General features: G+C 35.1%; 1 protein-coding gene across 2 annotated transcripts in view; it reads left to right on the top strand.

The window, feature by feature from the left end:
* LOC129223934 (m7GpppN-mRNA hydrolase-like) overlaps nucleotides 1-24,995 on the top strand; it is a 75,615-nt gene that overhangs the window by 41,862 nt on the left and 8,758 nt on the right. For both annotated transcript variants that reach the window (XM_054858314.1, XM_054858315.1), the window contains exons 9-10: nucleotides 6,431-6,610; nucleotides 8,743-8,782. In XM_054858314.1, the coding sequence (XP_054714289.1) occupies nucleotides 6,431-6,610; nucleotides 8,743-8,782 (220 nt within the window). The remainder of the gene's footprint in view (nucleotides 1-6,430; nucleotides 6,611-8,742; nucleotides 8,783-24,995) is intronic.

Here is a 24,995-nt window from a genome sequence, read left to right as displayed (position 1 = left end):
CTGCCAAACTATCATCTTCCCTGTTCTCCTCTTTCATCACATCTACTTCCATTAGAACCTCCTGTCATCTTCAACTCTTCAGAAATATGGATAGAGCCTTTCAATTATTTATCCTGTTTGGCGAAAAGCTTTTCAAAGTGAAGTGATTGCTTGGTGAGCAAAAAGCTTCCCGCCAAACAGGATTAAAAATTTAAAGGATCTATCCATATTTCTGAAGAGTTGAAGGTGGGAGGAGGTTCTAACGGAAGTAGATGTGATGAAAGAGGAGAACAGGGAGGATGATAGTTTGTCAGATACTTGGCGGGCAAACTAGATATCATAACTTTTTGAGGCTGAGGATTTTGGGGTTTAGGATGAAGATCTTCTTTTTTGTGCAGAAAAGTTAAAGGTTTTCTTGGCGGAGAAATTTTTACAACAGGGTTGTTTTTGATGAGATATCACATCTTTTTGCATTGATATTATTACTTTGTCTGTATTTTTAGAACTGAGAACTTCAAATCAGAAAATGTTCAATTGAAAAAACCTTGTTTTGTGTTTTTAAGAAACAATAATGGCAAGCCTAATTTTACGTCAAGTTATTTTCTGACCATATAGATTCTATGTTCGTTTTGCGAGAATTGGGCGGTTTAAATTTGATTGCAATCCTTGTATCCTCTATGTTGCATAGAAAACTTCTTGGATAATAAAATACTATATTTTAAATTATATTGTTTTCATGTATTTTACAACTTCGCAATAAATTCTATTAATTTCTTTATTTGATGGATTATTCAACATTTTCATGAAGGTTATCCCAAATTTGCCACAGCGACTCTGCATGACGCACGCGGACTTAGCTCTTTAAAAGTCTTGATTAAAGTAATTGCAAAAATTTTGTCTGTTAACAAATTACTGCAAAACACATATATCTACACACGTATTTCATATATTTTCAATACATAATGTATTATGTTTGTGAAAAATGCATTAATTTAGAAAATAAGCAAACCAATAAAAAAGAGCTATTTTTCGCTTTCAGTTACAAAGTAAGATGTATCATATTCATATGCGTATAGTTTCATATAAAATGTCACGCAAAATATTCTAATGGTTTAACCCCAGTTTCGCACCGACATTTAAAATCTCCCCCCCCCCCCCCTAAATATATCAAAACTGAAAAACAGGGGGAAGGAAATTTTGCACGGCAAAACTTGGGGGGGGGGGAGGATTTCAGTATAGGAAACTTAAAACAGAAAGCCCAATAAGCGACAAAACAACATGGAATCTTAAAACAGAAAGCCCAATGAGCTAAGTCTGCACATGCGCAGTCGCTGTGGCAAATTTGAGATATCCGCGATTTGAAGTATAGTTGCAACTGTTGGATCTGTTTTAGTCTTGACTGAATTTCATTTCCTAAGACAACTTTGAACAACTGTTAGATTTGTTCTAACCTTGCAATTGCAGTCAGAGATTAATAAACCCTATGATCTGAGAGTAAGTATATAAGAATTTAAAGGAAATTAGTGATTTTCAAACTTTAATTACTCCAGCTTATGATGTCTCTGGGGGTTGAACTTTCGTATATGTACTCAATGGCCTACCAAGAATATGTATACCAAAAATTATTACCATAGCCCCCCGGGGCTGTAACAGAACCCCGAGAAGGTACAATTTGGGGGGTAAAAATGAGGGGGGAGGGGAGGGGATCAAATAGCACAAAAGGCACATCAGTAGGGCACAAGGAATGTGTGGGCAAAATTTCAGCTTGCTTCGTCTTTTCATCTGGACTGTAGCCAGGGGCGGATCTAGAGGGGGGCCATGGCCCTGTTGGGAAATGTGTCTTTACCTTAAGTTCATAGAACTAAATGAAAAGGTTTACAGAACCCCAACATCAAAAAGCCGTGCAGTCTGCCAGTAAGAAATAAAACATACTCAAAGTAATTTTAAATAAATAACATTTATTAAAATATCACAGTATACAACAATAAACATTTGTTAAATACCAAAAATAATTTAGAGTGTACAAAACCCCCCAATAATCACAGAAATTTCAAAGTTAAATTATTAAATAAACACTTTTAGAAAAAAACGCGAAACATTTTAGAAGAAATTGTAAAATGTCACCTTCTTGCGCTAATGCGCATGTTTACATTGCTGAAGACTTCTTGACCAAGTGTAATCGAAGAAAACTGTTCCATCATGCACCGGCCGATAGGCTTGCTTAGTTCTAGCAGAACCTCTTCAAATACCGGAAAGCAAACTTGTGCATCCACAGGAATCACACCGGAACTTTCTGGAACTCTGGTAGGAACGTCTAGGAAATCCAATCATGAAGGTCACTCTGAAGGACATCGATGATTTCAAACTGATGACAGTCCCATACCACCACAGGAGCACCGATAAATCAATCCAGGTATTGGCCAAGGTTAAGTGTTATGCCTAATGGCAATGAACTTCATCTCCTGCGAACTTCTTCAGCAATGTTGACATTTTTCCCTCCATTAGCCGGAGTAATTTAGAACATTCTTAAATCTTAAATACAACGCTTAACACTGAATAAACTTATCTCAAGCCCAGCTTGAATTCAAAAACGTTGCATCATCAACGGCTCGAGCGCGAAGCAACTTCAATCAACAACCTAGCATGGTTGCCAAACCTTCAAAGACCAATCCCTGATTGGTCAACAAAAAATGGCAAGACGCCAATGGGGAGTAAACACAAAACAAAAGTGAGCACTGAAAATATTTCGATCAATCTATTTATACGTTCTATGACCGCGATACGTCATCCCATGACACACCCTACTTTGCATTGGAGATATACATCTCAACTATTCCTGATTGAGTGATTTAAAAATCTTTCTATTCGTTTTTTCGGCTCAAAGTAGCCAAAAACATCTCAACCATCGGGTGTTACGTCATAGGATGATTCCGATGTTGCACGATCATGCCCGAATCAATTTCAGTTATCCGCCGCTGGGACACAAGACGCGGAGTGGCAAAAACTTATCGGAGGTAAGTTTCAAAAAATACTTTAACATTTGTAATTGAATTAAAAGCGCTCCAAGATACTGAATAAAGGCTTTTAAGCCCAACAGGCCCCTCCCAAGGCTTTGTAATCATAGGAATTTTTTTAAGGAAAAAAAAAGAAAAATATATTATGAGAAGATAAAATTTAACACATGTATTTTACTGAAAAAGAAGTATAGGCCCTAATTGGGAGATAAATTATATTCCTATCCTCAGAACAAAACTTTTTTTCCAAAATTTTTCTCCACCTTTTACATTATTTCTTGATTTCAACTACAGACACTTGGACGATCTCTAAATGCTGCGGTTCTTAGAGTATACCTACTGTTCACAAGACGAAAGATAGCCTAAATTTTCGTTTTGATGGCTTTAATTTCGAAACTAGGAGGAGAACCCTCTTTTCCCATGCCCTTTGACAAATGCCTTGATATGTAGCAAAAAATTGCATTTTAAGTCTTTTATTTGGAAAAAATGTCAACCGAAACTAGCTTATCCAGCTCTTATCATTTAACTTGCTTAAAAGCAACTTAAATGATTTTTTTTGGGACTTCAATTACAAACGAGTTTTGATAGGACCCCATCCCTCCCTAGTTTAATATTGTGATGATAGCTTTAAAAGGAGGTTTTTTGGAGAAGCTCACGAATCTTCCATCCCTTTCTAAAATATGTATAAATATAGTTAAAAATCGAATTTTTAGAGCCGCAAAGGCAAAATATTTCCAGGAAGGAAGGATTCTAAGCACCTTCACACTTCCTTTAATGTAAGCAAACATTGCCTAAAAGTGCATTTTTAGGCTGGACAGCTGAGAGCTAGAAGAGCAACCCTCCTCTTCTAACTTCTCAATGTATAATGACAGAATATTTTGGTTCCTAAGCTTTATTTTCAAAAAGCATTTTGGGGCTAATGCCCGAAACCTGACCTTTCTCTGTACATCATCAAAAATAGACAAAATGCGTTTTTAGTTTCCTAATTTTCAAAAATTACTCGGAAATTTAAATTTTGAAACATTTTCGAGGGAGATTCCTAAATCCACCCCCTCACCTAATGTCTCGATACCCCTAAAATTGAGTTTTTTAAACTTCCTTTTGATAAAATTTCTGGGGAGTTATCAGGGCCTAATTTCCCATTAGGCAGAGTAGTCAGCTACCTAGGGCGGCAAACTTTTCAGGAACGGCAAATTTGCTCTTATAATACACATTTTTTGAATTAAATTGTTATTCTTGAACGTAAAATATTAGCATTCTTTCATTTTCCACAGAGACAACTTTTTCTTGTAATTTAATAATTACTTTCACACATCTTGTGAAAGTCAAATGTTTTTCAATCACGGTATTTGGCGAATCATCAGCAAAATTTGCCGAATAAAAAATTTTGTGGGAGATCACTGTGATCATTTCATCGGGGGGCCTAAAAATGTGAAACGACATTATTTCTTCATAAGTTTGAGTTTTGAATTTGCGGAACACTTTTTTACGTTTTTTTTTTTTTTTTGAGTCAAGGATATTTTGCTTCTTTTTTTGGGGGGGGGGGGGGACAGCAGATTTCAAATTTGCCTAGGGGCGGCATGGAGCTAAATTCAGCCCTGGGGAGTTTGTCCAAAATTTTGGATGGCCCCTCCCAAAACAATCGGCTGGATCCGCCACTGACTGTAGCCATGTCAAAGAAAGCGAAACCTTTTTTTGAACAGCAATTTTCTAACTTGAATTCCTCCTCCCCTTGATTGTCCTGAGATTGTATTTTGGTGTATGTCGTCAGGGTCCACTAGAGATTTAGTATACTGAAAATCAACTCCGGGGGTCTTCATGGGGCTGAAGTACAGAGGTGTGAAAAACCCAGAAAACCCCAACTTGTTCTGTCGTGTAAACTGTTCCTTAGTCGCTTTTTTCTTTCGTCTTTCTTGGCAGTGGATTTGCTTTTGTTGGCTGCTGATGTTTGGTTCTCTTGGCGACCGGGACGTCCCACGTCCCGTGATAAGTAAATGTACAGAGCATATTTTTGTATATATTGAAAATTTGTGTGTGTAGATTCAGTATAGTCCATAAATTAACTACTTAAGCTATCAATCTAGTATGAGCTACTCATTCATGTTTCAATATTTCTAAGTTATCAAATTAAAAGAATTATTTTTATATTTACAATATGTTTTTTCAGTATAATATATTATGTAGAGCACAATGTATGTAGTTTAAGAAGGTGCGACGAAGTTTTCACGCTTTTTATTTCTGTTTTAGTGTGTGCATTAACTAGCAAAATTACTCAATTTCAAAGACCTGCATCTGTTTTACAAACCAAATACACAAAACAATATATATAACATGTGTAGTACTTGAATGGAATATTCAATTGACCAAGAAATTTTGTTTTAATTCCATCCCCTTTTGGTTTACTGGGGTCTAAAAATGTCTTTTTTTTTTTTTCATTTTTCTAATTTTTGAGGAGCTGTAATCTATAAAGGGGGTGTGAAATTGAAAAGAAGTAGTGGAAGAGAGTTTCAGTGAGTTGCTATGCAAATTAAACCCTGATCATGGCCCGAAATTGGGTATTTTGTAACTTTTCGATTATGTTAAACCCATAATATATATTTTTGGTTCAAAAGTTTTTGCATTTTGCAAAGTCTAAGAATGTGCATTCTTAAAATCTTCTGAAAAGTTCTAAACACAAACTTATTTTTAAGTCCATTGTTTACCAAGTTCTTACGATGTCATAAAACTTGCCTTTGTTGCATAGTGAACTCCCTATTATCCGCAAAATAGATTCTTAAAAGAAAAAACTTCTCCAAAGAGTTTAGAAATGGCCACAAAACACTTTACAAAACATTAACTGCTGTAGTATCTAGGCATACAGACTGCTGCAGTATTTAGAGGACTGCTATATAATACTATCACGAAATACTATATTTGTACTGCCAAACTACTATATATGTACTCTTGTAGTGTTTAGAGGAGCAAGATATCAATGCACTGCTGGGTTTTAAAAAAAAATGTTAAAAAGTGCTGTTAAGAATTTAAAGAAATTTCTCTTGTAAAAAACAAAGACAGATTACTGATTTTTCCTCAGTTTTTTTTCTTTTTAATTATTGTAAATTTAAAGTTTGTTATTTTGATTTTAATTAATGTACTTCCTTCATTGTAAGTGCACTTTTTTAAAAATGTGTTTTATGTTCTATTGTGCATAGGATACAGATATTTTCTATTGTTCTGTACATATTTTCATTGTTTGCATAGTATGTACCAATAGTCAATTTTTTGTACATTATCTTATTTGCCCCACTTTTTTCCCTTTTTTCTGACTATCCTCAAGTTTTACCATTCGCAATGTCCCCTTCATTTGCCACAAAATTCTGAAGATAATCAGAAGTTTATTGTAGTTTACATTTCTATTGCGAAACAGCATTTTAGTTTTTGTTTTATTCCTTTTCTAGAATGAAATGGCCAAATACATTGATTTTAAGAATCATTCTTCACCTGAGTACAAAATTAATCATCCTAACTATTCAAAATCTAACTATTCTCCTCCACCAAGAATGATGCGGCAAAGAAATTTAAAGCAGAATAGTGAAAATGAAAGGAAACAGAACGTCCATCAAAGCCCTGTCAAAGGTGTAAGTGTTTTTCCTATTTCTCTAGTGCTCTAAATTCTTTATTTTATGGAAATTGTAAGTTGGTAATTTAAATATTTACTATTGAGTGAATTATTCACTTGAATCAAACATAAATCGGGTATGAATTTTTTATTAAATTTGTGTTAGTCCAAGAAAGCACAGCTATGCACGGGGGGGAGGGGGGTCAGTTTCAGGGAAATAGAGCTCTGCAATAAATATAGCATTTCCTATATTTCTTACAGAGCTCTATTTCCTTGAACCGAGAAAGAGAGCCTGGAATCAAGGCTGAAGAACACCATGTTCTTGCCTCAGCATAGGCAAAAAAAAATCAAGGAGTGGGTCTGACCGGAGGAAATTGGTGTCCATTTGTGAACTCTTCTCAAACTTCCAATCAATCAAAACAGACTCTTTTCTAAATTCTGTTCAGACTTCTCTCAATACTTCAATTCAGCAAAATGGGCCCTACACAAAAATCTAAATAACCAAGGACCCTCCACAAAATTCTGCTGAATCAAATCGAACTTTCATATAGTTACGTATTAACAAAGTTGTAATCAAATCTGAAATAAAAATTAATGTACTTCCCGGTTAATCTACATTGCTAAATAACACAGATCATATGATGCCATAGGCAGAAAAATGTACATAATTTGTAACTTGTAAAAAAGCTGATAAAATGAAGAAAAGAAAGTTACTTGCAAACATAGTTTGCAAAATAAATAAGTAAATAAATAAGTGTCTTTTTGTTGTAATACATTTTCATGTTTATATATGTGAGAAAGAAAACTTCAAAAGGTACTCCAAGTCTGATCTTTCATGCCAACATTTGGAACAGGTGTAGCTTCTATTCTTTCATTTAGGTTTTAGCGTGACTTAAATTTCTGTTTTGCTACGGTTAAGATCCATAAAGTTAGTCATAAGAGTGCTTTATTAAAGAAAACTAATAATGGAACTGGAAAAGAGAAAGACAAAAGCTAATGCAGTTAATAAAATTAATGGGTGTGGAGTGATTTCTGCTAAAGTTCATCAGACCCTTTCCTTGAAAAAAGTTCAGACACCAAAGTTCAAAATATTCCCTTGAAAATCAGGGTTTTTTTCTACTTATGTATAAAACTACTGATATGTGTTTTGCGGTAGAGTCGAGATCTTTTCTGATTGTCACTAGAGGGCTTTACTAAAGGTGAATTCCTCCAGAATCCACTACTGTTTCTGTACTTTCTTCAGATTTTTAGGTCTATGGAGGTTCTAACTTTCCTGGACTGTCTGAGATTAGTAGTGACAACAACAACTGATATTAAAAAAAAGTTTTTGAGTCAGCTGTAGAAGTAGATCCTTCTTTAGGTGATCGATAATATAAATGTTTAACATGGAAATACTGTCAGCCCTGCCTATTCAGGTGCATATAAACAACTATTCCACTCATTAGAATCAAATCTTTTGGAATGGAACAATTCCCCATAGAGACGAAGTTAAAGATCCTTAAACCAAAAAATTTAGTTGCTCAATCCCCGTTTTAGCTATTGACACCAAAATTGAATCAGCACCTGTACCTTTTTGGGTCAACATATGGACCAAATTTTTTTTAATTCAGCCAGTTACTTCCTGAGATGTAACAGGTAGCACACATAGCTCAAGAAATGTTCGATTGTTCCACCCCTCCTTGGAGGAATTGACACCAAAATCTAATGGGCCCAGTTCACATGGGGCACATACGTGTACCGAATTTCGTTCAGTTTCATGCTGTAGTTTTTGCTGTAGAGCGGCTACAAAAAAAAAAAAAAAAAACAGTCACACACATACAGACATTTTTCGAAAAATGGTCTGAATGGACTCAGCACAACTCAAAGTGTTCAAGTTCTTGGCAAAGTTGGAAAATTTGCTCAAAGCCAATACTTTGTAAAATAGAAAATAAAAATAAATGTAGCCCCCTCCAAAATTGTTTTCTGGTAACGCTACTATTTGGAATTATTAAGGGTGTTGTCGAAAAATGTTTTTCTTGGAGGTCTTGTAACCATTCTGCCTAGTACTTGGTGTGTTATTTTGCAATAAATACTATTCTTTATTACACCACAATGCATATGAAAAATATTATTATTACATTTTCAGTGACTATTTTTTTTTTTCTTCTCTAGGATAAGTCTCTTGCAAAATACTCTTCAAATTTATACGAAGGTACGTATTATCATTAAGAAATATCGGTATTTTTACCTGATTTTTTTTTTCCTTTTCAAATTAATGGTATTGTTTTGTTACCTAAACTCCTAAACATTAAAACAGGAGTGTTTAATATTCTATATTTCATTTGGTTTATTTGCTCTTGTTGGGAATTTATTAAAAAATGGAGAGTCAAATGCTAAACGAATCTGGTCGTATCAATAAGATAAAGGCCACTTTTCAGGCCCAAACTAGTTTTTCATATGAAATTTGTCTTTCATTAATCTCAATTTCAAAGTCTTACAATTTAAATATTGTTAACTCATAATTTAACTTTAAAATATATGCTGCAAAAATTGCTTTAAACTAAGCCTCCCACCCCTCCCAACCCCCCATTTTTAAGGATATATTTTAAGTATAGAAATGTATCCTAGTTTGTGAACTGAAACCAGGAATTGTTTATAGATTCAAATGTTCTTTAAACAGACTGAAGAAAATATTTTTCGGTTTCTCTCGTATTTAATTTGCAAATTAACTTTTTAAAAGAAGAATAAAAAACTATTTCAGACTGATAACGTTTGTGAAATTACCATAAAATTTTCCATGACAATCACCATCCATTATACATTGTGGAACAAGCTTTCCTTCTGAACAACAGACAGTATTTCAAGCCCATTTTCTCATCCTTATCTAAAAAAAACACCATCGGAAAAAAAAAGATTTTGATAAAAGATTTTTTTTCTGATAGTATCAACGAAAAGAAGATGCAAGGTGACAAACTCGAGTTACAGCATATTGAAAACAAGCTATTTTTTCATGAGCAGGAGTTTGATGACTTATTTTAATGGCAATATCTTTTACAAAACTGATATTTATGTTCTGCAACTGTGACCCATTAAAAATAAGTATTTTGGCCATAGAATTATACAATAAAAACTTAAGTATTATTTTTGCTCAGAGTTTACATCAGCCTAAAATCCAGGAAAAAATTTCCCCACCTCGCTTTTTCCCGAGTTAACATGTGTTCTACACAAAATCTAATGAGCTCAAACTCACAAAAATGCTAGAACATATTGTCAACCAAAAGTATTGTAAGCTCCCAAAATTTCAGGCTTCTAGTGGGATAAATTTTTTTGCAACCATAATGTAAATATGGCAATTCCTTATGACAGACAGTATTTCAAGCTCATTTTTCATCCATATCTGAAAGAACACCATCGAAAGAAAATTTTCTAATAAGAAAAAATTGTTCTTTCTAATGGTATTAACAAAAAAAAAGAGCCTACATCAGCGGTTCCCAAACTTTTTAGGCCACAAAACCCTTAATGCTTTGCTTCTACCTCATGGAACCCCATCATTGTTTATGACTTAAAGACAAAATTTTAACGATCTGGAAGTCAAATAATAATGAAGAAAAATCATTTGCATGCTTTCTTCTACACTGCTTGACAATTGCTAAGGAACAATTAACTTTTTTGTAATAGTTAAGAATAGATAATGATTAAAGAAACATAACGAAATATATAGTTAGTAGGGAGGATGGATATTTATTATAAGTACAAAATAATAGATATTACTGCATCAATGAAATAAAAACTTAAAAATAATAAAATAATCCTACTTATATTATTTTCATACAACAACAAAAAAATTGATCTAGGTCAGAATGATGGAGACATGAGTACCTTAATATGACGTATGATTACCAGGGACACTAAAGCACAATTTATATCTATTTTCCATGCTCCCCACTAATCATTGAGGAGTGCTTGGGGGAGGTTTTCCTAATATTCTCTCTCAATGCGGATTTGAGTTCTTGTACTGTTCTGGGATGAACGGTTCTTCGCGCAAACCGTCTGCCAAGAACCTCCCAGGCAAGTTCAATTGGATTTAAGTCGGAAAAGTAAGCAGGCCTCTGAATATGGAGAATGTTTTCACTTTGCAGTATGTCTGACACTTCAATGCTCCAGTATGGCCGTGTATTGTCGTACATAAAAAGAAAGGTTAGAACTACAGCCCCCTAAAAAATCGAGCATGGTCCAGCAATAACATCTCTGCAATACATTTACGACGTATCGATTTCTTATTCAAAAATGTGAAGCGGTGTTCTGCCATTGTGCATGATGCCTGCCCACACTATAACGCCTTGGCCGTAACGATCACGTTCGCAAACAAATTTTTGAGCATAACGTGTTCCACGCTCTCTCCACAGTAGTTGGTGACCAGAATCACTTGTCACACTGAAACGAGATTCGTCAGAGAACATCACTCTAGACCAATTTTGACGATCCCACCAACATGTTCCTTACACCAGCGTAATCTCTCTCGACGACACCGTGGTTGAACTTGGATGCAACGTACGTGCATACAAACAGACATTACTTACTCGCCGTGAGATGGTTCTTGCAGAAACAAGAGTACCGGTAGCGGTTGTTAGATTTGCATCTATCTGTCCAGGAGTGAAATATCTGTTCTTATTTGCCATGAGGGCTATATAGCGATCCTCTGAAGGTGTGGTGCTTCTGTTACGACCCCTGGCATGCTTTTGCAAAACATTTCCACCTTCAGCGGCCTTCTTTAATCGAGAGATGGCACTTTTTGATACACCCATTGCAGCAGCCACAGTGGTCGTCTTCTAGTCGTCCAACGGCTCGTCCACGAACGTAGATACTCAAATGGTGTCTTGCTGACATTTCACTCTTAAGTATTTCAAGAAACAAACAGAATTTCAGAGGAAAAACTTTTTTTTAACATCCATCACTATTTTTGTTGAAAACCAAACAGCGTGATTTTCGTACAAATCTTGAGCGTGTATGCACTGTCTTTTGTACAGATAACGAGTCTTGGTCTACCACGCCATCTGAACTTGAATTTATTTCCATTGGTCAGGTGGTTGAGATACAAATTTGCATAAATCACTTGTTCCTTAGCAATTGTCAAGCAGTGTACATAGAAGAAACTATTAATCACGTGAACATTTTCGTATTTTGATAGATTATGGAGTTTTAAGGTGTGCTGAACACAGGGCCGCGCCAAGCCTGATCGGTGCCGTCGTGCAAATGACTTTTGAGTGCTTTTATGCTCTGGCGTTCGGAGAAAATACAATTAACACCCGAAAAGAAATTTTGTAAACAAATATCAAATGGAAAAAAATACGTTTGGCATTTAATTTATTAAAAAAATAACGTGTGAATCTTTAATTTTGGAATATAGTGTACGTTTTTACTTCGTGTTTCGAAATCATTTAGAGTTCAGCAGCTCCTCTGATATGCTAATAATGCATTTCGGAAAAAGGAAAAAATTTGAAATAGCAAATTTCACGCCACTGTTAGTATCTATCTAATCTTTAAGTAATAAATAATTAATAAAACAGTTATGCCTGTCAAAACATGACAACAGGAGCAGTGGCACAACTAGAAGATAGTTTTAGAGGGGTACATTGAAAAAAAATTCTCTTTTAAAATCTTTGAAATTTGTAGTTTTGAAAACGTAATTTTAGACGATATTTTGTGGTGTTATGGGAAAAAACGGTACAATGGGCTCCGTGAAAATTTGTAGAAGTTGAAGCCTTAAAACGCGAATAATAAGCCATATTTATTAACATTAGAATAAGAGATGGAACTCTGGGATTCTACTTGATTTTTTTTCTTTTTTTGTAAAACAGATAGAAATCAATTCCTCCTCTACTCTTCATTTTTTTGAAATTGAACTTCCAAAAACGCAATTGTAGACAACTTTGAAGATTTTTACAGGAAGGAGATTTTGGAGCTCCCCCTAGAAAATTTTTCAAAGTTAAAGCTCTTAAAACTTGAGCAATATTCTATGATATTAGGAGAAGAAGTTCAGAGGGTATTTCACTTAAATAATGATATTAAGGGAGTGCGGTTGGAGGTCCTTGCCCGAATGTTTTCTGAAATTGAAGTCTTAAAAACGTGATTGTAAGACCATATTTGGTAACATTTGGGACGGCAACCTTTCGAAATTCAATTTTAGGTGATTTTCAAAAGTAGCTTCAAGCAATGTTGTTGGGTATTCGAGGACTTTCCCTGAAAATTTTATGAAATTGAAGATCTGGAAACGAAATTTGAGATGCTCCGTAATGCTTTTGGTGGCCAGAGAGGGAGAGAATCGGATGAGTAGCATTTTGAAGACAGTCTTACTTTCAGAGGAACTAGAAAAAAGGAAAATAATAGTGAAAAAAGAAAAAAGATAGGACGAAGGGCGGAGTAGCTGAACAATTAGCTGTAACTACTGAAAATTTTTAATTCAAAAATTTATTTTTGAAAGAAACTTAAGTTTTTCCCTAACATCAAAATATTTTTCTTATCAAAATCACTTTGTTTTACTAAGACATGCTTTTTTTTTTTTTTTTGTCTTCAATAATAAAGAATATTTTTGAAAAACATTCAACTCAGCATTCTGGAGGTGCATAGATATTCACTGCTAGAACCAAAGTGGGGAATAGCAAATTTCTTGCGCTTCGTATACTCAAACTTGTGAAATTATAGACATACCGAAACAGCATTCAACGGCTCCACATATGAAGAATAAATTACTTTTAAATTAAAAACAAAAATTGCCTTCAAAAAATACCCAGGAACTAAAAAGCAAAAAATAACTGATTACACTTACATTCTATTTCCTACCCAAACATAGAAATGAAATTTATTTTACAATTCCAGTACAAAAATCAACTAAACACCGAATTATAAAATAAACACTGATTTAAATTACTGTACGATGGATTATTTTAAATACCTAACTAATTATATACGATCTCTTAATTTTTAATGACCTTTTGAAGTCGAGGCCTCCTATAAACTACTACCTAACGTAACTGAGTAGGTTTAGTTTTAAAGCCTAATTTCGCGCATAGTTAAATTAGTGTTTAATTCAGGAATCTGTGGGTTGTCAGTTAAGTTATGTAGTCGTTTATAGGAGGCCCCGACTTAAAAAGATTATTAAAAATTAAGAGATCGTATATAATTAGTTAAGTATTTTAAATAATTCTTCGTACAGTAATTTAAATCAGTGTTTATTTTATAATTCAGTGTTTAGTTTAGTTGATTTTTGTACTGGAATTGTAAAAAAAATTTCATTTCTATGTTTGGGTAGGAAATAGAATGTAAGTGTAATCAGTTATTTTTTGCTTTTTAGTTCCTGGGTATTTTTTGAAGGCGGTTTTTTTTTTATTTAAAAGTAATTTATTTTTTGCTTTTTAGTGGTGTAAATAACACGGCGAGCGTCTCGGAGACTTCCAACGACTGTGAAGAAAGGCTTTTTCAAATGCGTAACTATGTACAAAAAAAATTGTCTTCATCATTTGTTCAACTTTATGAAAGTTTGCTTTCCGCAAGCAAATGCACAAGTCACTGAAAAAAAAAACGAAATTGCTTTAAGTTTAAATTTGTAAAATTTAGAATTGTAATATTGTAAATTGTAATTAATGTTTCGCAATTAGTGTCATGTAACTCGTGATAAAAGTCGCATGTTTCTTCACATGGCCCCTCTATAGATGAAGATTAAAAATTTCACTAGAATGAATTTTATGTTTGCTCCTGTTATGGTTCCTTTTTATGGAACCTATGCTCGCTGTAATATGTAATGGATTATTAATCATTCAGGAATTATAATACTAGACTTTACTATTCTAATTGCTACATTTACTATATACATAATACTATATACAAGACAGAGTGTGCCGCCAATGCGCACATCTCCGGAGTTCGTTCCGATCTGCCCCGTTCCTGAGAGGATGTTTTTCCTCAGTGACGTCAGTGACTTCTGACGTCACTGCGATTACGATAGCGGAGTTCAATTAGTTCGATACACCACATTCCTCCCTTTTTAATCTTTAGTAGCCCAGTCTATCTGGTGCTTTTCTCGCGCGGGTGGAACGTCTAAGTGGAGCAGGTGCAGCTGATGGCTCTCCTGGCATCTTGGTAACTGCCATAGGTATGGCGGCTGGAGATCCTGGCCGGACATCAGTCATCTCCGAAGGCATGGACCGGTCTCCCTGGAGATTGCTGTTGTCGTTGTCGGCTGTACCGCTTTCAGGACGTACGTCACTGGATCTTTTCCGGAAGGATGGTCGGCGCACCCAGTCGACGTCTTCAATGTCTCCCCCGTCACGCATCTGGTCGATGTGACGTCGCCAGAGTTGACCATTCACATCTACTGTGTAATGTAGTTGGCCGTCTTTGCTTTTTACTGTTCCAAATCGCCATTTTCTATCGCCTTGACGATAGTTTCTAACTGCAACCTTATCTCCTACATTGAATCCTCTATCCGAAAATTCATAAGTTCCTTTGCGAACTCTTTCCTCGACTCTGCTCTTTAGATCTGGTCTAACCAGGTCGATCCTTGTACGAATTTCTCTTTTCATCATGAGCATAGCTGGGCTTTGTAATGTCGTCATGTTGGGGGCCTTCCTATATTGCATAAGAAAGGTACTCAGCTTTTGTCTAAGAGTTCCAGGATAATTTTTCATAGTTCTCAAAGATTGCTTTACAGTAAACACATACCTTTCGGCCTGACCGTTACTTGATGGTTTGAACGGTGCTGTGGGTTTGTGTTTTATGCCATTAACTTTCAGAAATGCCTGAAATTCTTGTGACGTAAATTGTGGACCATTGTCACTTACCAACATGATCGGCAGTCCAAAGCGAGCAAAGAAATCACGTAAACATTCGACAGTTTTGAAAGTAGTGCTTGTTTTCATGGGGTATACTTCTAGCCATTTTGAGTGTGCATCAACTATTATTAAAAACATATGTTCAAATATAGGACCTGCGAAATCAACATGAATTCTATCCATTGGAGCGCTAGGGTACTCCCAATGGTGTACTTTTACTTTAGGAGGATCAGTTTTGTTAACTGCACAATCTACACAGTTTTTTGCAACCCTTTCAATGTCCTTGTCGATTCCCTGCCAGAATACGTATGATCTCGCGATTGTTTTCATTTTGACTACACCTAAGTGTCCGTGATGCAGTTCATTTAAAATTCTTTCTCTATACAGTTTCGGAATGCATACACGTTGCCCATACATTATGCAACCATCTTGCAGGCTGTATTCCATCTCCCTTCCCTTCAGTTCACCACCACTTTCCAGGATTCGTAATAACGGAGTGAGTTCTTCATCCCTTTCAGTTTCTTTGGCTAAATCTTTCGCTGTCACCGGCAGCGTTTCAATTTGATGTAACTGGAAGATATCAATATCATCATGTATAGCCAATTTTTCCGAATCCGTAGGTAAACGCGAGAGAAAGTCTGCATTGCCGTGTTCCTTAGTTTGACGATAAATAATGTCAAATTGAAACGATTGCAGAGTCAACGCATAATGCAATAGACGTGTAGCAGCTAAAACTGGCAAGCCTTTCTTTGAGCCAAAAATTGCCAGTAGTGGCTTATGATCTGTAATTAGAGTAAACTTGGTATTTTTCACATAGAGAAAAAATTTCTTCACAGCCCATACTATAGCTAAGGCTTCTTTGTCAATTTGAGAATACCGTTGTTCGGTCGGAGAAAGAGTTTTAGATGCAAAAGCAAGCGGTTGTTCTGAACCATCTGGAAATTTATGTGACAATACTGCTCCCAGTCCAACTGGTGACGCATCAGTTGCCAACAAAAGTGGAAGTTCCGGGTCATAATGTGCCAAAATTCTTTCCGAACAAATTTCGTCTTTGACCCTTTGAAAAGCTTCCTTACATTTCTTATCCCATTTCCAAGGAACATCTTTCTTCGTTAACTCATGCAAAGGATAAGCCAGTGTAGCTAACTTTTTTGAAAAGCGCGAATAAAAATTTACCAACCCCATAAATGATTTAACTTCATGAACATTTTTTGGTTCCACGGCATTTTTAATTGCTTTAACTTTTTCAGATGTTTGGGATAGTCCTTGAGAGTTTATCTTGTACCCTAAAAATTCTATTTCTTTTTGAAAGAATTTACTTTTTTCTTTGTTAATTTTTAATCCATGAGCGCGGCATCTTTCAAAAAATTCTTTTAATCTTACTAAATGAGTTTCAGCGTCTGGAGCTGCAATTCTAGCATCGTCAAAAAATACTTCAACTCCCTTTAAATCCTGAAAAACACTTTCAATATATTTCTGCCAGATCGCCGGAGCGGCATTTACCCCATACATTAATCTTTTACACAGATAGAGTCCCTTATGTGTATTTATTGTCAACAATTTTTGACTTTCAGGGTGCATTTTCATTTGCAAATATGCCTGAGAGAAATCAACCTTGGAAAACACCTTGCCATCACTCAGTGATGCAAAAATATCTTCCATTCTAGGAAGTGGGTGTTGTTGCACTTTTAAATTTTTATTTAATGTTACCGAGTAATCTGCACACAACCTAACTTTACCATTTGATTTAATCACCGGTACGATCGGTGTTGCCCAATCCGAAATATGTACCTTTTCGATAATATTTTCGCGTTCTAAGCGATCTATTTCCTCGCCAACCCTATTTTTCAGTGCAAAGGGCATGGGTCTAGGTCTGCAGAATACCGGACTAGCGTCAGGTTTTAGCTCTAATTTGCACTCGTAATTTTTAATTTCTCCCAAGTCATTACTAAATAACTCTTTGTATTCGTCTAACAATTTAGAAAGACTAACATTTGTTTCAACTTTGCAATTTTTTATTGAATTCCAATCTAGTTTAATTTTATACATCCATTCGCGACCAAAAATTGTATCTAAATTTTCCTTAACGATATACAAGTTTAATGCGTACGTAACCTCATTATAGGTAACATTTACCGTTACATAACCCATCGGAACAATTCTATCCCCTTTGTAGGTTTTAAAAATTAATTTTGTAGGCTGAATTTTCTTATTTGAAATTTTTCGGAAATTCTTCAGCGACATTATTGAAACGGCTCCACCTGTATCGGCTTCAAAGTTTACCCAATGGCCTTCGATTTGAACTTTTACCATTATAGGTTTCCTTGGTTCTTGTTCAGGCAGTGTACACTCTTCAGACTGAATTGTGTAAATAGGCACGGAATCATTACCTTTATCTTCAAGAAAAGCTTCTACATCCACCTGTTTTTGCTTAACAGGTTTGTTAACTTTATTTGCTTTGGCAGAAAAACATGCTTTTCCTAAATGACCAATTTTGCCGCATAATTTGCATTTGTAAGTCTTGAACCTACATTCAACTGTAGAATGATTTTTTCCATTACATCGAGAGCATTTTCTATTATTTTTATCTTCAGAGCACTTTTTCTTCCGATCTTGGCTCTGTTTCATTTCAGCATTATATTTATGAATTCCAGATTGCCTTCCAATTAATTCTGCCGTGGATTTATGAGATTTTTCCATCGCTAAAGCAATCTGTAAGGTTTGATTTAATTCAAGGTCATTTTCCTCAAATAATCTATCTAGTATTGCTCGATCTCTTAATCCGCTAACAAAAACATCTCGAAGCATCATATTTAAGACATCTGGTTTATACATACAGGGAATTGCTAATGAGCGAAGTTCTGCGATGTAGGCGTTAATCGGCTCATTCTCGTTCTGCTTGCGGTTTAAAAATATGTGACGGCTAGGAATAATTAATGGCTTCGGATTGAGATGATCTCTTAGTATGTCCTTGAGCGTTTCGAAATCTTTTTCCCCAGGGTTGTCGGGTGACAAAAGATTCTTCAGTAAATTGTATAATTTTGCTGACAAACTTGATATTAGCGTTTTCGCCCTTTTTTCTGTCGGGACATTTTGAATATCTAAGAATGCCTCGAAACGTTCTATAAAAGAATCAAAATTTTCGGACATTTCATCATATTTTTCAAAATTGACCCCTGTCACTTTTGACTCATTTGGGGTATCCACTTTAAGCTTGAGAGCTTGTACAAGGGCTTCATTTTGTTTTATGAGTTCCTGAACCAGGGCCTCCATTATTTTTCAATCCAAAATACAAAAATATATAAATTTCCTACCTTGAGCCGTCTTCGGGTAATTACCCTATCCTTTTTGAAACGAGAACACTGTTATAGCACTACATTAGTGGTTTCGTCACATCCTCGTCGCCACTGTTATTGTTCGTTTTTAGGGAACCTACTCTCGCTGTAACATGTAATGGATTATTAATCATTCAGGAATTATAATACTAGACTTTACTATTCTAATTGCTACATTTACTATATACATAATACTATATACAAGACAGAGTGTGCCGCCAATGCGCACATCTCCGGAGTTCGTTCCGATCTGCCCCGTTCCTGAGAGGATGTTTTTCCTCAGTGACGTCAGTGACTTCTGACGTCACTGCGATTACGATAGCGGAGTTCAATTAGTTCGATACACCACAGCTCCTTAATTCAAAATTTTCATTATCATTACTCTTAATAATATATATTTTTAATACTTTCTTTAACTATAGGTAAAGAAAGTATAAACCTTCGTTTTATGGCCTTTGTTTATCAATGGGTTTTATATTTAATCGTTTGTGAGGGAAATTGCATGAAATTTATTGTTTTACCCTTAACTTTTCCCTAAAGAACAAATAGGGTAAATCAAAGATTTGGAACCTAAGTTAGACCACCCCTAAACAAAAAAAAAGCATAAAAACTGGTTCACTAAAGGAGACGATATACAAAGTTAATAAAGTACAAATGGATTTAAATGTGAGTATGATATTTGAAGAGTTCCCTCAATTTCATCAAACCTGAACTTGATTAACATTAGACCGATGAGGAACTATGCTGTTTCAAACAAAAAAAGACTTTTCCTTATCGGTACAGGCAGGGGCGTGCACAGAAATTTTGGAGCCCATCACAAATGACTTTTCCGGGCCCCTCTCTATACTGTTTGCCCCTATATTTCACCGTTAGTTACGAAAATATTGGCCCCCCTCCAGGCTCAGACCCGGGCCAACAGGTGTCCCTCCCCCCTCCCTGTGCACACCCCTGGGTACAGGTGTCTTCGAGTATTTATGGAACATTGTACAAAGAAAAAACAAATACGACGAGTTCAGAACCTCCTCCTTTTTTTGAAGCTTGCTAATTAATATAACCCTGATTTCAAATTGAACTGGCGGCATCGTGAAATAGTAAATCCAGAATATTGGTCAAACTTCGAAATCATACACAGTTATAATGTATATTATTAAAGAATATAAATTAAATCGTGGGGGAGGGGTGTTCTGTATTCAATTCCCCCTCAATTGAACACTAAATATATTTAAGAATTAGAATATTAAATAAAGAACTTTATATTTTAGTGCCTAAATAAAATTATTTATAAGTAAATAAAATATTAAGGTAATTGATTAAACTATTAAAGTAGCAAAATATATTTAATTTACTACTTTGCTACGCAGTAATAAATACATTAGTAACACCTATAATAAAAAATTCATGTGCCGCGAGAATTAAATATCGTTCAAGAGAAAGTCAAAAGCTTAGGTGTGAAAATACACCAATCACAGCAACACCATGTGATCATGACGTATGAAATTTATAGTTTCTTGGATTTCTCCAGGACCCCTTATCAGATCCAGACCAAATTACAATGGGACCATCTGGGAAGTATACCCTTCCAAACAAAATTTTTTTTTTTTTCAAATCGGTCCAGTAGTGTTGGAATAATTCCAAAACACACATAAAAAGCCGCAATACGAAATCATAACCTCCTTTTTTGAAGTCGGTTAAAAATGCTCATGTATGCATAAATTAAAATAATGTGTTTTCAGCGAAAAAGATTGCGCTTTTGAATAGCATGTTTGGACACAACACGGAATTTTTTCCTTTTAGAAAGTCATCGAGGAGGATTGCTTGTTTTAATGAGCAGTATAATTTCACCATCACTATTAGATATAATGAAAAGTTTAATTTTATTTTTTTTGGTTGGAGATTTTTTTCACTCATTTGGAGCATTTTTGATTGATACAGCCCGGCGCCTTTTTGACTCTGGCGCCGTCGTGCACCGCACGACCTTGCACATAGGGACGGTGCGACCCTGGCTGAATGTTACACTTATTTTGACCATTTTTGAAAATTATCTGCCCATCTGTTTGTTTTTGCATTATCTGATTGACTTATTGTATGGGCATTCTAATTCAAAATGCAATACATGGATTTGAACGAAATGTGCGCCCTCATGTGAACTGTAATGATTAGTTTTGGCACCAATGTTTTCAGAGTGTGGTCCATCTGAATGATTTCCGCTATTATTCTGACTGCTGTATTTGAAACAAAAATACAAGGATTTGCATAAAAATTGGAGTTTATATGCATCACAATGGGAGGGGAGCTGATAAAGTTTTGCCGTCATTCATTTCCAAGGGGTTTAAGAACAAAAAAAGCTTTTTGTCTCTAAAAATAATGCAACAGTTTAAAAAAGCCGAAGCACGAGGGAACCTCAACTCAACATTTGTAGATTAGTTTTGAGTTGACTTTAGCATCAATTGATTGCTCAAAAAAGGGAGGTGCATCAAGTTCTTTTGTGATCCTATGTAACTGATGTTCTCTTGCATGATTAAGCCCCTGTGCATTATCAAAAGTAGAACTGTGACCAACACACTTAATCAATGAAACTTGATTGCAATAATACATACGTTTAAAAGTCCTCCGAGAATAAAAATTGCGCCATCCTGATTAATGTAATAGGTAAAGTTCAAGTATCGCCATAACTTCTTCATAGAGATGGTTTTCTTACGGAACTTCATTTTAAGAGAGGAAAATATTCAATGTTGTTTCATCTTAGGCAGAGAATACAAAAACTCAGCTTTCCTGTGTTATTTTGTCGTGCACAACAAAAGATGTAACTTTCTCCTTGAATGAAAATTGACTTAGTTTAGTTTACCAAAAATATAGGCAACAGATAGGCTGATTTATACCAACCGACGTCATGCAAAACATTGAAAACTGCTAAAAATATTGTTTCCCTTCAACTGAAAAAGTCCATTCATTAGTAAAATTCATACAATTTTTCAAAAGTTCATTTTTGATAGCCAGCTTATTTCGTACGGAACTATAGTGATTTGTGATAATTACTCATATCTTCATAAATCTTGCTCAATAGTGTTGACTAGAGGCAACAAGAATTGAAAAAAATAACTACTTCTGAAGCTTCATCAAGAACTTTCTTTAAATCAGATGGTGTTCTTTTTTTAATTGCTGGCATTAGGATGACGCATACTACTTCAATTTCGAGGAGCTTTTTTTGTTCCTGAAAGCCCCAAAGCAGAATACTACTAAATTTTCTATGTACATTGCAGAACAGATACCTTAGCTGCAGAACAATTCTGTTCCAATGTGAGAGGAAAACTGATAAGTTTTCTGCAGAAATTCTACAAATTTTAGTGAAATGTATGCAGAAACCGCGGTGCAGAAAATCTGCAGAAACCGCAATGCAGAAAATCTCCAGAAACTGCGGTGCAGAAAATCTGTAGAAACTGCAAAGTTTCTACAAATATCTTCCCCCAACTCAAGATAGAATTTTTCAGAAATTCTGCAGATTTCTTAAAATTAGAAGAAAATCTAAAATTCTCGCAAATTACGATAATTTGGCGGAAAGCTCGCGATGTTGAATTCAATAAGTCTTTTGTAGGACTTTCCTAATTGGTCTTCATCCGCTGCAATTTCGGCCATACACATATGTTTTGGAAACATGCCAACACTGAAACACTTCCATCACCGGAAATTGCGTGTCTTGTTTGAGGTTTCAATCGCTTTGCATCCAGAAAATAGTTCAATTATTTAGAAAGTTTTGAAGTGTTTTATTATATGCAACCGAAATTCAAATCATTTTATTTATTATTTTAGTAATTTATTTATTTAGTAAGATTATTTTAATTGCTCCTTCATGCCATGTAAAATTTACCAAAAAAAAATGTGGTTTGCCACCTAGGTTCGGATTTTTATAAAATTTTGTATCTTTGCTCTTTCTATGCATTTTAGAAAGTTTATTTACTTTTTAAAATGCATATTTTTGGAGAATCTCAATCGGTTTAGGTTTGACACCTTGTTAAAGTTTTTTTGATTTCATGGTTTTCCTGATCAACTAATTTTCCAAATTCAGTGCTCTTAAATTAGTCATTTGGTGGAAAGCTGTCATGTTTCCGGAAATATCTCATTTCCACTGAAATAAATAGCAACAGTTCAGTTAAAAAAAAAAAAAACTCCTATATGAAATGATTTTGATTTTTGGCACCCAGTTTGTGGAAAATGTCACGTTTTTTCACATACAATGCTTGAAGTACCTGCTGAGCAATTTTGGTCAAATGATTTTACATTGCAGAACATCCTAAAGTATTCTGCTTTGGTGCCTGAAAGTTTCTCTTTTTCTGAAATTACTGTAGAAAATAATAAATTTATGCAATTCATGGTGGATTCTTTGTCATCCTTCGGCAGAACCCTAGGGTTCCACGGAACATACTTTGGGAATCACTGTGGTAGATGATAAACTTAGCTACAGCACGTTGAAAACAGGCTATTTTTCATGAGAAGTATTATAATGGCTACTTTGGCTGACAATATCTTTTACAAAATCAATATTTGCACTCTGGAACTGTAACTCATTAAAGATGAGCCTTAGAATTATTTTGTTCAGAATTTATAACAACCTGAAGTCCAGGAAAAAATTTCCACAACCACGCTTTTCTCGAGTTTCTGTGCATGCTACACAAAATCTAATGAGCTCAATCTCACCGGTTCAGTCAACTACTACGTGATGTCCGAGCTGACTTTGGGCAGGAGAAAAATTAACATTTCTATTTTTTAAAGCCAAAGCTGAGTTTGTTTCTATTTCACTATTTTCCTAATAGCTGGCATTAGTAGCCCTAGTGTTTCACCGACTGCTAGTCAATTGAAGGAACATATGGGTGTTGTATGCTGCTATGATAAACAAAGACACACTTGTGTTGATAAACAAAGACCAAGTTTCGCTAACTCGTTTAGTTTAGATGTCTACTGTTGGGATTTTTTATTATATTACAGTACTGTGCAAATTAATTGGGACAAGTTCAAAAATTTTCACAAATGTTGTTCAATGGGTATAGGTTAACTTACATGGACGGTACAGCAATCTAATACGAAATATGTCCTCTTCTAGCTTAAATGAGATCGTGTCCATGGTTTGTCATGGGTTTCACTAAATTAGAACATAAATTTTGGATCTTCTTCTCACCTAGCCAAGCTTTTATAACATTATCAGTCTGTTTTCTTTGTTGGTCAGTCTATTTTACCCACATGTCTCTTTGCAATGCTTCAGAAATTTTTGGTAGAGTTCACAGCAGGAGAATTATCAGAGCAATCCAAAACCATTAATTTCTGCTCTTGGAAAATATTTTGGGAAGATTTTGGTTGTAAGATACCAACCACCAACGAACCTTTGCATCCTATGCACAATATTATCATTGTGCTATTAGAAATGTGCTTAGAGTTCATCATCCCTTGCACACGTACTAAACTGCCAGGTCCTCCAAAAGTTTTATAACCCCAAACATCTCTTCTTGAGGGTGTTTAACTGTTGGAATAAGATGTTTTTCCCTGATGTTTCCATCACTTCGCTTGACAAATCTTGGTCGAAACCATTGCACAATAAGATGTGTTTCATCCCTGAATACAACTTTCTTCTAGTCTTGTCCAGGATTGATATTTTCTGACCCAGTCAAAACGTTTTCTCTTTATTGCAGGTGTTAATAATTGTTTTTTCATTGGTGTTCTTGCAAATCTCTCAGATTCAGTAAGCATTCGTCGAATTGTCTGTGAATCCATGCTCACACCAGTAGCTAATTATTCTCTTTGAAGATCTGTAATTGTTTTTCAAGGATGCATTTTACTATTTCGTACTACAAATTTGTCTGTTTGAGGTGTGGTCATGCATTTGAGTCCACATTTAACCTTCTATTTTGGAGACGCTGTCCCAAAATTGCTTTGCTGATTAATAATCCTAGAAATGTCGAATTTTCCATCTCCAACTGGCTGCAGTAGTATCCTTCAGACATAGAAATATATGCTGACTAAGGGTAACAATTCTGGTCCTTTTCCTTAAAGTGATATTTATTTTTTAAATACATGACAGAAGCAAACAATTCCCACAATCGACCAGTTCTTTCAGCAAATGGAGGGAAATTTTTCAACATGTCATGATCATGTATTCAAATCGGTTTAGATTAGCCAAGGGCAGTCGCATGCTCTAGGAAAATGCAGTTGAAACTGGTTTGAGGTAAAACATTCCCAAGAAAGGAAGTTTTCTTAAAAAATATGTTTGTCCCAA

Source organism: Uloborus diversus, chromosome 6 (genome assembly GCF_026930045.1).
Source record: "Uloborus diversus isolate 005 chromosome 6, Udiv.v.3.1, whole genome shotgun sequence".
Taxonomy (NCBI): Eukaryota; Metazoa; Arthropoda; class Arachnida; order Araneae; family Uloboridae; genus Uloborus; species Uloborus diversus.
Note: the sequence above shows the minus strand (reverse complement) of the source record. Positions and strands in the feature narration are given on the sequence as shown.